The following is a 14,986-nucleotide window of genomic DNA, read 5'->3' as shown; positions in this document are numbered from 1 at the left end:
GATGCGTGAGGAGAATCTTAACATGAGTAGGAAACAGTGTACAGCTCTCTTGTTGACATGTGCATCACCAGCTTTGGGTTCAGTATCTCAGACTTCTTACTCTTGTTCGTCTGCTGATCTGCAATTCTTGTTATATGACTAAATCAACAAATATATTTAGTTCATCACTCTTCCCATTCTACAGAATGAAAACTGAAAGTGTGCCTACTTACCTACAAGCACCTACATTGGGATTTTGCTATGACAGGGATAGCACTCAGTGCTCACCATTCACCATGTGTTGTGCTTGAGGAATGACAGCATTAATACTAAGCACATACACCTCACAATCAGAGATTCATCAGGACTCAACTTTAGTCATCTATCAAGTTTTCTTTGAAACATTTGTGCAGATGTATCTGGACATTTCATATTTCAAAGTAAAAATGAAAGAAATATTAACAGCACGGAGATACATAAGAAAAGAAGCAAATGGGAAAGTAAACCACTTCAGATACTTGATCCCGGCTTTAGAGATTTTAAATCAATCAGAAAATGTAGACATACAGCATTTCTTTCAAAGATTTCAGGAAAGTGTAAACACAGACCATAGCACAAATTCAAGCTAAAGAATGCTAAGAAATGATTTGAAGAAGACTTTTCATGGAATCAGAATTCTGGATAAACTGGAGTAACGTAAGTGATGTAAATGCAGAAATAAGAGGGAAGTCTGAAAGACATACAATAGCAGAGAAAGTTCATGAGCTAGGTTCCCATAAGTGTAGAAAACCATTCCCATATTGTAAAAATATGTAATTACCACAGAGGATGCAAATGGAAGCCAAGACAGCAGCACTGAGGGAGTTGGACAGCTCCCACACCAGGAGGAAGGCCAGGGGCACCAGGGAGGATCCCACCACAGCCATCATCTGCAACATACTCTGGCAATCAGCTGACTACATCCTCTGCATCATAAACTGAGACACTGGAAAACAACAGGGCAAAAGTTCCCAAGCAAACCTAACCTAAACCTTCCCAGTTCAACACCCTTAGCCAAGTGAATCTCTCACTGCAATATAAGTTACCCCATCTTGTCATTTAAGTCCCCTTCTGCATCGCAAGGAAAACCCTTAATCACATTCCCTAGCCTATGCATTTGTTTCTGAAATGAACATTTACTTCTGATGAATTTATGGAATAGCTTTCTGTTTTTGTTTGTTTTTTGCTTCTCTAAAATCTCTCAAAAATTTCCCTTCCTCCCCAGTGAACCTACTTGATTAATCTGTTTCCTTCATTCACCTTTCAAATGCAGCCTCCCCATTATGGTTTCTAATGTTTTATTTGGGTTGCCTTGGTTTTTGTAATATATGCCATGTCAAGGTGGCTTTAAGGAGAAGAAGGGATTTCCATTAGAGGCGCCAAGATATAGTTATTGTTCCAATACAGAATTGCCCCTTAATCCTATGCATCATGACATGTCTTTTTAAAAGAAATATGATATAATTGCCAGCTACAAAAGCAACAATACAAACATAATGTCATACAATGAAAATATAATTTCAATATAAACTGGAATAATCATTACATCTTTCCCCTAAACAAGAAAAATAAACAGAAATAAAATAAAAATAAATAATACCAAATAAACTACACAACATTACTCATAGATATGCAAAGTACAAAGATTATTTTTACATCATACATTTATAGATCTAGCCTCTTTGGGGATTGTACTAGTCTACCTCTAAATGTTCTAATCTCACTGGAATTATGCTTACCCCTCTTTGGTGTACCTTCCCCATTTGTGTCCTCTGCACTTGACACTTCTTCCAGTTCAGCTCGTCTACGGTTGATTCCTGGTGTCACAGAACCCTCTCCTTCATGACATCCATCAGTTAATTCATCATAACCACCAGCATGTTATAGAGAATTTGTATTTTCTGCTGTCTTATGCAGTTGCTGCCTATTTCTCCTGTAAATCTGACCAAATATGATCTAGGAGCAACCACTTTACCCTTTTATAACTCCTTACTTGTGCCATCATTGATTATAACCACATTTCCCCCTTCCAGTTCAGGCAATAAGTTAGAGCTATCATAATTAATTTTCTGCCTATCTTGCGAGCCTTGAAGTAGGTGTCTGATAGTCAGTGGGTCTTGTGTCTCTGGTCGTAACAAGGCTTCAGAAGTGGGGAGTGTGGCTCGTCTTCTACCAAACAATAACTGACTGGGGCTTGGTGTCCCCACAACAGGAGTATTTCTATAATCCAGCACAATGAGATAAGGATCCTTGCCCTCTTTGGCTGCCTTCTTCATCAGATTCTATACTGTCTGTACACTTTTTTCTGTCAGGCCATTACTTACTTTTTGGATAATACAGTGATGAAGTTGTGTGGTCTATTCCATATGACTTAAGGAATTCTTTAAATTCAACAGCTGTAAACTGTGGGCCATTGTCTCTGAATAGTCTGAGGTATTACATGTCTAGCAAAATGATACAATATTTCACAACAGCAATGGAATGAGTATTTTCTAACAAGTCAAACTCAATATATTTGCTGTAATAATCAATAAGCAACAGGTACCTCTTCGCTTTCATCTTATATAAATCAGCCTTTCCTCAAAATCCGTCCACTTAGCTTGTCATCATCGATGCCACATATAATTTTGTCTCTGATCATTTCATCATTCAAGGTACCAAACTTATAGTTTACAGCTTCTTTCTTATGTCAGTAACAAAACTATTAATAGTTTCATCAGCCTGTTGGACTCTTACTATGAAAAACGTATCTTTCATAAGTGACATTCTTCTTTGGCTCAAAATAGTCTTGCAACTTATCTATAAGTCTTGTATTTCTTTTTTCATCAGCTTCCTCTACAGGTAGCTCTCTCTCTCTCTCTCTCTCTCTCTCTCTCTCTCTCTATATATATATATATATATATATATATATATATATATATATATATATATCTAGCAGCTCTCTTCCACCATAGTTTGGCATAAGGCAATCTTCACCTCATCTTTCTCAGAACTCAGGAGATACATCTCAAATTCCAGGCGGAATCTTCTCCAGTGCTCTGCTGTCTTACCTGATAATATCAGAGGTTCAGGAAGTCAGCTTCCTTGGACTTAACTGATAATATCAGGAGTTCAGGAAGTCGGCTTCCTTGGACGTCCATCCTGAGCGTTCCCGGCGACCACTGCAATGGCGCGGGGAGACTACCACCTCATAGCACCTCAATTCTTGCCACCAACCTTCTTCCCCCTCCCATGAGTGGCTCCTCCTTATAGCCAGAAGCACGTGAGACGTCGGGACACCTGGCACCATGTGATAAGTGCCATGTCAAGGTGGTTTTAAGGTGAACGAACGTTCGAGGCGACCACTGCAATGGCGCCGGGAGACTGCCACCTCACAGCACCTCAGTTCTTGCCACCAACTTTCTTCCACCTCACACAAATGGCTCCTCTCTATAGCCAGAAGCACGTGAGACGTCTGCTCACCTGACACCATGTAATACGTGCCACATCAAGGTGGCTTAAAGGTGAAGAAGGCAGAGGGATCGAGAGTACGAGGTTCCGTACATGCCGCCAGGGTACTGTTATTGTTCCAACAATACAGAATCGCACCCTAATCCAGTGCATCAGGACGAGTCTTTTTAAAAAAAATATGATACAATTGTCTGTTACAAATCAGAATTATACTTCTTTATATGTATTTTTTTATTTTCTTAGAATAGGTATTTAGGTATAATGACTTCAGTCATACATTAAATAGGGTTGCAAGCCTAATGACCTTCATCGTAGGTCGATGGCCGTAAAACTCAACAAACAGCAACAAATAATACAAATACATCATACAATGAATATATAATTTCCATATAAACTGAAATGATTATCATTAAAATTTTCACCCGCCACAAGGGGTTTACTAATCCTTCTAACACGTTACAATTTATCACGCACCATGACAGCCTGTTTATCTTTCAACCTTTCTTATTCCCTTAACTTTTATAAAATGGGAATAAGATACATCTCATCTAGTTATCAGGCACTTGAATGTTTTACCATGCTAAGTTACATGCACAGTCGAAATCCATGCCACAGCAGTCATATCTTTGCTCTTCACCATCTCCCTCGCCACGCCATCTACGTCTCCAAGTTTTTCATTCTTCAGGCTCTTTATTTTTCTCGCCTCCTTCTCTGTAATGTTCAACTAACCCTTCTAATATGTATCATACTCTTACCTTATAAATAACCCTAATCTTCAAACTGCTGTCATTTATCCCATGTTTCAAATAACTTCTCATTCAAACTTCCAAGTTCGTACCCTTCCCAAAGTGTATCTGCTTTTCTACGTACCTTCCCCAAAGTATATCTGCTTTTCTAGGTACTTTCCCTAAAGTATATCTGCTTTTCTGTGTCCATTAACAGCTTCTGTCAACAGGTACATCATTCCTGTCAGTCACCCACTGTCCCTGTCCACTGTCAATTACCTAGTCTTCATTTAGAACACTTCACAAAAACCCTTTTAACCTGTTTCATAAATGTGGAATTCACTTTCCACAGTTAATTCTCCTAAATAGGTTGTTTAACTTTACGGTTTCCTCTAAGAGAGAGAGAGAGAGAGAGAGAGAAACTCACTGATCTTATGGCGGTGTAGTTTACATCGTGGGTGTAGAGCTTGCCCATCTGGAAGTCGAATGTCCCGTTGTAGCCAGCCAGGTAGGCTACGCCAGCTATTGCCATCTGCCGGACAGCTACATCTTATTACTCAAGCCATCAGTGGCAACACTTACAATTAGAATTATACTTCTTAGTAACTTTATTTCTTATAAATAATCATTAAATACCAAAAAACACTGAAATGATATTAGACCACAAATTCATCTACAAAAAATGCCATCATTGCATAACGAATAATAATGAATTAAGAGTAATGAAATCAAATGACCAACATTGTACAGTGTACCACTGACTACAGCAATCACATCCACACAACACCACACACCATACCAACAAGAACATCACCTGATATCACCATCCCTGAGGACCATCATCTGTCCTTCCCATGTACACACTCCTATGTACCCTTAAAAGGGCTTTCCAAAGTACCCTTCATGTGGTCTCCCTTCCACAGTACCCTCATATGGCATGACTTCTCTAAGGCCCTTCATATGGCCTGTTTTCTGAAGGACCCTTCACCTGGCCTGACATCTGTAGTACCCTTAACATGGCCTAAAATATGTCATACCCTTCACATGACATCTGTAGGACACTTCACATGGCCTGACATCTGTAGCATACTTCAAACGACCTGAAATTTGCAATAACCCTTCATGTAGCCTGACATATGTAATATCCTCACATGACGTGACATGTGTTGTGTCCTTCATATGGCCTGGCATCTGTAGGGTCCTTCATATGGCCTGACAACTGTAGGGCCCTTCACTGGACTTAACATCTATAGAACACTTCGTAGGGCTTGACTGAGCATCAGTATCTATAATCGAAGATAAGAACAGAACCTCTGTTCTCTAACAGAGCACTATGCCACGAACAGACACATAACTCCAAAACGGAGTGTTGTGGCAGCAGCAACATACATGTATGTACATCTCCGGCGACGCGAGTACAATAAGCAACAGCGTAGGTGCATAACTCCAACATCTAGAGTACTGAGGGAACAAGGGGAGAGTGATTAAACAAAAGGAGGGCTCACCTTGCCCAGCGGTGGGTGCACGTCGTGGTAGAACGTCCTGTTGATGTAGTGGTTGGCAAAAGTACCAAAATGAACTTCATCCCACCTGCAGGAGTGGCAGCCTTCATTATCAGAAATGTCACAAGGTACTGTAAGGGTCTCAATACATTAATATGTCATACTCGTCCAAACCAAGATGGTCACCATATAGTCACATATATTACTTAAGTAATTCAATAATCTCTCCGCAGGAATGAAAACCTTATATTTCATATTTTCAGAAGGGCATGAGAATTGGGAAGTTACACTGGAGTGTTGAGAAGGTTCAATGTTCTTATGATAGATGATAAGGTTCAATCTGCCACCTATACATTTCTGCACGTAGTAGCTCTCTTTATCATGTCCTACAGGACTCTTATCTACCTGGTATGTAGGAATTACTGGGTTTATAAAGAGCACTTTGATAGTAGTGCTTGAGCGTTCCCGGTGTGTTTGTGAAAGGTTAATTTGAAGAAACTTTTTGAAGGAACTTTCGTTTGTCAAATGAAAAGTTTGAGACAAATTTCTTTGCTTTGAGTTCTATGATTGTTGTTATGGAAATATTCCTCTCTATTTCTCTAGATTTTCGTTTATAAAATAACTGATAATCAAATGTTCCGGTATCTGGCAAATCTTTCGTTTAAATAAATATTGTATATCAAATATCCCAGTCGTTACGAAGCTTCGATTTATACAGTTGTTAATCAATTGTTCCAAAACTGACTAGTTTCCTTCATATAACATATGCTAAGCAAATGTTCCATTTCGTACTAAGCTTTCATGCTAGACTAAGTAGAGTACATGGGGACTTGCTAAAACATGAGAGAACATACAGTGTTTGGTGAGTGTCTTGGAGAACAGTAGAGTACTCAGAGACTGCCTGATGGCTGACAAAGATGTTTATGAGTACGTACAGTCTACAGATTGCCTGGGGGCTGACTAGAACGCAAAAGTACTTAAACGTTCTTATGGGCATAGCTAAAAGAACGTTATGTTGTTTGAGGCATAGCTAAAGGAGCATTATGTTGTTTGAGGCGTAGCCAAGAGAACGTTATGTTGTTTGAGGCATAGCTAAGAGAACGTTATATTGAGGCATAGCTACGAGAACGTTATATTGAGGCATAGCTGAGAGAACGTTATATTGAGGTATAGCTAAAAGAACGTTATGTTGTATGAGGCATAGCTAAAAGAACGTTATGTTGTTTGAGGCATAGCTAAAAGAACGTTATGTTGTTTGAGGTCATAGCTAAGAGAACGTTATGTTGTTTGAGGTCATAGCTAAGAGAACGTTATGTTGTTTGAGGCATAGCTAAGGGAACGTTATATTGAGGCATAGCTAAAAGAACGTTATGTTGTATGAGGCATAGCTAAGAGAACGTTATATTGAGGCATAGCTAAAAGAACGTTATGTTGTATGAGGCATAGCTAAAAGAACATTATGTTGTTTGAGGCATACCTAAAAGAACGTTATGTTGTTTGAGGTCATAGCTAAGAGAACGTTATATTGTTTGAGGTCATAGCTAAGAGAACGTTATGTTGTTTGAGGCATAGCTAAGGGAACGTTATATTGAGGCATAGCTAAAAGAACGTTATGTTGTATGAGGCATACCTAAGAGAACGTTATATTGAGGCATAGCTAAAAAAACGTTATGTTGTATGAGGCATAGCTAAAAGAACGTTATGTTGTTTGAGGCATACCTAAAAGAACGTTATGTTGTTTGAGGTCATAGCTAAGAGAACGTTATATTGTTTGAGGTCATAGCTAAGAGAACGTTATGATGTTTGAGGCATAGCTAAAAGAAGTGTTAAGAGTACGTACAGGGTGCCTGATGGCTGGCTAAGGAAGGCCTGACGGGTTGCAAGGGCCAGCAAGGTGAGGGTGGCGAGCGCAGACCACCACTGCTGCGCAGCCGTCATGCGCCATCTGGGAAAGAAAAGTATTACCCATCACTCACCCACAATCTTTCATTGACTTATCACTGCATATTGATCACTAATTAGATACTCCTAATGTTGCCAATGATTAATTAACAGGAGTCTTTCGGTGATATCTACTCAATCACTGTTTAGTAGACACTCATGACGTACTCCTGACCGTAATTAACTGATATTCGAATACGCATCAGTGATTACTGACTGGTTAGTAAACCGATTACATTACTCCTGATCATTGTCCACTTGTTCTAACTACTGATTATTATATTTTCCATTACACTCACAATCACGACACATGCAACTATGAATACATATACACATTAATACTTAATCGCCACTTCTCTCGCTAGCGAGGTAGTGCCAGGAGCAGAAGGGAACCGGCCTCACTTCCTCATATCCATTGTCTGTCATATATGTACAATTCACGGGAACCATAGCTCGCCAGCCACAGTCATGCCCCACACACCGTTTTATGGTCCTTGACCGCTCCATGTGCCCTGGTTCAGCCCGACATATTGCCCTTGTATACTTAACTTCTTCAATTCGCTCTATCCCGTGCACGCCTCTCACCATCCTGAATGTTGACAACTACAAATCCCTTTCATTCTCTCCTTCCATCTCCCTGGTGTTCCCCCTCTCAACCTCGTTTCCTCCACTTCTGAAATGGATATCCTTTTGGGCTCCTCTTCATATGTTCGAACCATTTCAACACACACTAGTCACCATCCCATCCATGATTAAACAACCATCGTAACTTACGATACCCTGACCACAGACCTACTAGCCTCCCCTGCAGCGATTCATCCTCTCGCAAACTCTTTGCTTCATCTACCTTTCCCTCCACACCAGATGTTCGGAGCACCTCAACTAGTTCTTTTCGTCGTCTACCCTGTCATATGCTTTCTCCTGATCCATAAATGAAGCCTCATTGAAGTCCGTTCCTTCGTTCAATATTTCCCATACAACTTTTCCAAAGCAAACACCTATTCCACATATTCACTACTACCCCTGTGCGAATATTGCTCCTCTCGTGCTAATGTGCATGCTTCCACATTTTCAATCACCACTTTCATATAATTTTAATCACCACTTTCATATAATACATTACCTGCCAGGTATACCGATGTAATTCGAGGATTCTTTTTTTTTTTTTTTTTTCCCCAGAGATATATCTAATGTGAAGGTCTGGTATGTTGTTAGCCTTGTCGTAGGAGTTCTTTTGGGCCTTAATTGCGTTGGTTATGTCAATGGGAGTGAAGGCTGGGCGAACGGTGTGAGGATGTGTTTCGCATTGGTTCTTCATACTTTATGACGTGGGGGACTGTGTATTTTGTGCTGTTGTTTGTACTGTGTTTATGGCGGGAGGAAGTGGTTGATAGGCTGCGCTGGGCGTTTGTTGCATGGGAGTTTGTTCCATGATTATCTTTTATGAGCGAGTGTCATGTACAATGAAGGTCAGAATCTGAGTGGAGTATTGCTCTTCACTTGATGTGGAGGATTTGACTTTGTGGGCAGATTAACAGCTCTGGGTTGGGGTTGATATTACCAGTGAGGGGGATGATGGCCGGGACGTCATGCTCCAGAGGCAAAAATCTTGTGATTGTGCTGAAATGTTTGCGTATGACCCCTAGTCCGGCACAGCCATCAGGGGAGGTATTGTCATATAAAGACAGGACCCTTTTTCTGAGACTGCTGTACCATTAACACTGCGCTACAATCGAGATAAGGGAAATGGTGGACTCCCTTGCTGTATGTCATGTAACGATTTTTTTTAGTACTTTCCATCCATTGACGAAGATATTGTCTCGCTAAATGTCCTGGGATTCAGTAATTGATATATTATCTATTTTTCCACAAAACCCCTCAAGAGCCCCATAGAGGATAGAACTGGTATGTGACGTCTACCAAGTACAATTTGCTGATTGTAGATTCTGTGTAATCAACTGGGTTTCATTAAACATATATCTACACAGCTAACCTAATACAAGCGCTCTTTAGTTTAAAAAAAAAAAACCTGTTAGGTTTTACATGCGCATTATCATTGGTATGGGAGTGATTTAAATAAATGACTACAGCATACAATGCAGTGGTAAACGTCTACATATGCCTTACATATCACAATCAAAATTACGAGTACATCTAACTATAAGAAACGTTACAAGTATTTAATCTTACCTCTTCTTGCATTTCTTAGTTATCATGTCCTTACAGCCAATCGTCTCTACGGAATAGTTTGCCTCTTCTTCACAGGTCATCATGTCTACTGCTGACTCAAATCCCAGTCAAATGGAAAACCCTAAGCAAATTCAAGACGCCAAGTGAGGCAGATGCAGTCTGAAACAGTGAAGCTGGCCAACACACTTGCCTACGTTGTCATGACCACAGGCAAATGTCCCTCTCGGAAAAAATATCTTATAAAATAGAGAAGACGATAACTAAATACCTACAGATGAACGTGCTACCTTTGAGGATGCATACAATCAATTGAAGAATATCTATTGCTCGAAGTTCAACTTTACATATATTTTTCATGTTTTTCTGTTTTTTAATGCCTTTCGGAATCACACTTTGTAATGAAGGTATCTTGAGTCGCACGATACATTTTGATAACTCTAGTTTACTAATGAATACAATGGATATGAGGTGATTTGAAGTGATATCATGAGAAGGATTCTATTTCAAACTAATATAAAATATACGGTGAATCGTACGTCTGTCAGGGATGGGAGACGACGTGGCCATGTGTTATGCCAGAGGCGCCAATCGTGACGAAAGCACAGGATAAGGATAATGTTATTCGTTTTTCATTCATCACTTATCTACCGATAGTCAAAAACAAGCAAAAAGAATGGCTATTCGAATACCGAGTGATGTGTAGTTTAAGTGGTGACAATTTGAATTACAGTAATATATTGAATAATCACTTAATAATCACCTACAGACATTTCTAGTTACTATCATATCCACAAATGAACTACAATTTCTTACATACATTAGTAAATCTGTTGAATATGCATGCACCATTATAACTAAATAACTACATATACTTTCAAGAACTTATCACTGCTCAGTAATACAACAATAACTGCCTCTAATAGCTTGTTTAGCCAGTACCTATAGCTTCCTCCAAGTTAGTTGTAATCACTCATTCCTGTCTAGTACAACTCGTAACAGGGGAGAGGCACTAAGTAAATCCCATATATGAGTGAATGGGCTGGTCTTCGTCTGATTCCTGGTGCTACTTCGCTGACGGGGAAATATAAATAAATATATTTTTATTATTATACTTTGTCGCTGTCACCCGCGTTAGCGAGGTAGCGCAAGGAAACAGACAAAAGAATGGCTCAACCCACCCACATACACGTGTATATACACGTCCACACACGCACATATACATGCCGATACATCTCAACATATATATATATATATATATATATATATATATATATATATATATATATATATATATATATATATATATATACACACACACATGTACATAACTCATACTGTCTCCCCTTATTCATTCTCGTCGCCACCCCGCCACACATGAAATGAAAACCCTCTCCCCCCTCATGTGCGCGAGGTAGCGCTAGGAAGACAACAAAGGCCACATTCATTCACACTCAGTCTCCAGCAGTCATGTGTAATGCATCGAAACCTCAGCTCCCTTTCCACATCCAGGCCCCACAGAACTTTCCATGGTTTACCCCAGATGCTTCACATGCCCTGGTTCAATCCATTGACAGCACGTTGACCCCGGTATACCACATCGTTCCAATTCACTCTATTTCTTGCACGCTTTTCACCCTCCTGCATGTTCAGGCCCCGATTACTCAAAATCTTTTTCACTCCATCTTTCCACCTCCAATTTGGTCTCCCACTTCTCCTCGTTCCCTCCACCTCTGACACATATATCCTCTTGGTCAATCTTTCCTCACTCATTCTCTCCATGTGACCAAACCATTTCAAACCACCCTCTTCTGCTCTCTCAACCACAATCTTTTTATTACCACACATCTCTCTTACCCTTTCATTACTTACTCGATCAAACCACCTCACACCACATATTGTCCTCAAACATCTCATTTCCAGCACATCCACCCTCCTGCGCATAACTCTATCTATAAACCCATGCCTCGCAACCATATAACATTGTTGGAACCACTATTCCTTCAAACATACCCATTTTTGCTTTCCAAGATAACATTCTCGACTTCCACACATTTTTGAACACTCCCAGAACTTTCGCCCCCTCCCCCACCCTATGATTCACTTCCGCTTCCATGGTTCCATCTGCTGCCAAATCCACTCCCAGATATCTAAAACACTTCACTTCCTCCAGTTTTTCTCTATTCAAACTTACCTCCCAATTGACTTGTCCCTCAACCCTACTGTACCTAATAACCTTGCTCTTATTCACATTTACTCTTAACTTTCTTCTTTCACACACTTTACCAAACTCAGTCACCAGCTTCTGCAGTTTCTCACCAGAATCAGCCACCAGTGCTGTATCATCAGCAAACAACAACTGACTCACTTCCCAAGCTCTCTCATCCACCACAGACTGCATACTTGACCCTCTTTCCAAAACTCTTGCATTCACCTCCCTAACAACTCCATCTAAAACAAAGTAAACAACCATGGAGACATCACGTACCCCTGCCGCAAACCAACTTTCACTGAGAACCAATCACTTTCCTCTCTTCCTACACGTATACATGCCTTACATCCTCGATAAAAACTTTTCACTGCTTCTAACAACTTACCTCTCACACCATATATTCTTAATACCTTCCATAGAGCTTCTCTATCGACTCTATCATATGCCTTCTCCAGATCCATAAATGCTACATACAAATCCATTTGCTTTTCTAAGTATTTCTCACATACATTTTTCAAAGTTAACACCTGATCCACACATCCTCTACCACTTCTGAAACCACACTGCTCTTCCCCAATCTGATGCTCTGTACATGCCTTCACCCTATCAATCAGTACCCTCCCATATAATTTCCCAGGAATACTCAACAATCTTTTTTTTTTTTTTTTTTTTTTTTTTTTTTTTTTTTTTTTTATACTTTGTCGCTGTCTCCCGCGTTTGCGAGGTAGCGCAAGGAAACAGACGAAAGAAATGGCCCAACCCCCCCCCCCATACACATGTACATACACACGTCCACACACGCAAATATACATACCTACACAGCTTTCCATGGTTTACCCCAGACGCTTCACATGCCTTGCTTCAATCCACTGACAGCACGTCAACCCCTGTATACCACATGACTCCAATTCACTCTATTTCTTGCCCTCCTTTCACCCTCCTGCATGTTCAGGCCCCGATCACACAAAATCTTTTTCACTCCATCTTTCCACCTCCAATTTGGTCTCCCTCTTCTCCTCGTTCCCTCCACCTCCGACACATATATCCTCTTGGTCAATCTCTCCTCACTCATTCTCTCCATGTGCCCAAACCATTTCAAAACACCCTCTTCTGCTCTCTCAACCACGCTCTTTTTATTTCCACACATCTCTCTTACCCTTACGTTACTTACTCGATCAAACCACCTCACACCACACATTGTCCTCAAACATCTCATTTCCAGCACATCCATCCTCCTGCGCACATCTCTATCCATAGCCCACGCCTCGCAACCATACAGCATTGTTGGAACCACTATTCCCTCAAACATACCCATTTTTGCTTTCCGAGATAATGTTCTCGACTTCCACACATTTTTCAAGGCTCCCAAAATTTTCGCCCCCTCCCCCACCCTATGATCCACTTCCGCTTCCATGGTTCCATCCGCTGACAGATCCACTCCCAGCTATCTAAAACACTTCACTTCCTCCAGTTTTTCTCCATTCAAACTCACCTCCCAATTGACTTGACCCTCACCCCTACTGTACCTAATAACCTTGCTCTTATTCACATTTACTCTCAACTTTCTTCTTCCACACACTTTACCAAACTCATTCACCAGCTTCTGCAGTTTCTCACATGAATCAGCCACCAGCGCTGTATCATCAGCGAACAACAACTGACTCACTTCCCAAGCTCTCTCATCCCCAACAGACTTCATACTTGCCCCTCTTTCCAGGACTCTTGCATTTACCTCCTTTACAACCCCATCCATAAACAAATTAAACAACCATGGAGACATCACACACCCCTGCCGCAGACCTACATTCACTGAGAACCAATCACTTTCCTCTCTTCCTACACGTACACATGCCTTACATCCTCGATAAAAACTTTTCACTGCTTCTAACAACTTGCCTCCCACACCATATATTCTTAATACCTTCCACAGAGCATCTCTATCAACTCTATCATATGCCTTCTCCAGATCCATAAATGCTACATACAAATCCATTTGCTTTTCTAAGTATTTCTCACATACATTCTTCAAAGCAAACACCTGATCCACACATCCTCTACCACTTCTGAAACCGCACTGCTCTTCCCCAATCTGATGCTCTGTACATGCCTTCACCCTCTCAATCAATACCCTCCCATATAATTTACCAGGAATACTCAACAAACTTATACCTCTGTAATTTGAGCACTCACTCTTATCCCCTTTGCCTTTGTACAATGGCACTATGCACGCATTCCGCCAATCCTCAGGCACCTCACCATGAGTCATACTTCTGTAATTTAGTTATACTTCTGTAATTTGAGCACTCACTCTTATCCCCTTTGCCTTTGTACAATGGCACTATGCACGCATTCTGCCAGTCCTCAGGTACCTCACCATGAGTCATATATACTTCAAATATCCTTACCAACCAGTCAACAATACAGTCACCCCCTTTTTTAATAAATTCCACTGCAATACCATCCAAACCCACTGCCTTGCCGGCTTTCATCTTCCGCAAAGCTTTTACTACCTCTTCTCTGTTTACCAAATCATTCTCCCTAACCCTCTCACTTTGCACACCACCTCGACCAAAACACCCTATATCTGCATCTCTTATTATCAAACACATTCAACAAACCTTCAAAATACTCACTCCCTCTCCATCTCACATCACCACTACTTGTTATCACCTTCCCATTAGCCCCCTTCACTGATGTTCCCATTTGTTCCCTTGTCTTATGCTTTCTGTTTACCTCCTTCCAAAACATCTTTTTATCCTCCCTAAAATTTAATGATACTCTCTCACCCCAACTCTCATTTGCCCTCTTTTTCGCCTCTTGTACCTTTCTCTTGACCTACTGCCTCTTTCTTTTATACATCTTCCAGTCATTTGCATTTTTCCCTGCAAAAATTGTCCAAATGCCTCTGTCTTCTCTTTCACTAATAATCTTACTTCTTCATCCCACCACTC

The 14,986-nt window shown here is 40.6% G+C and overlaps 1 protein-coding gene across 1 annotated transcript in view; it reads right to left on the bottom strand.

The window, feature by feature from the left end:
• LOC139766170 (protein O-mannosyl-transferase 2-like) overlaps window positions 1-10,002 on the bottom strand; it is a 47,454-nt gene extending 37,452 nt beyond the window's left edge. Inside the window, exons 1-5 of the mRNA XM_071694440.1 lie at window positions 9,827-10,002; window positions 7,536-7,640; window positions 5,699-5,783; window positions 4,621-4,725; window positions 800-908 (exon numbers count right to left, since the gene is read on the bottom strand). Coding sequence (XP_071550541.1) covers window positions 800-908; window positions 4,621-4,725; window positions 5,699-5,783; window positions 7,536-7,640; window positions 9,827-9,909 — 487 coding nt within the window. The 5' untranslated portion in view covers window positions 9,910-10,002. The remainder of the gene's footprint in view (window positions 1-799; window positions 909-4,620; window positions 4,726-5,698; window positions 5,784-7,535; window positions 7,641-9,826) is intronic.
• Window positions 10,003-14,986: the final 4,984 nt, after the last annotated feature.

Source organism: Panulirus ornatus, chromosome 57 (genome assembly GCF_036320965.1).
Source record: "Panulirus ornatus isolate Po-2019 chromosome 57, ASM3632096v1, whole genome shotgun sequence".
Classification (NCBI taxonomy): Eukaryota; Metazoa; Arthropoda; class Malacostraca; order Decapoda; family Palinuridae; genus Panulirus; species Panulirus ornatus.
Note: the sequence above shows the minus strand (reverse complement) of the source record. Positions and strands in the feature narration are given on the sequence as shown.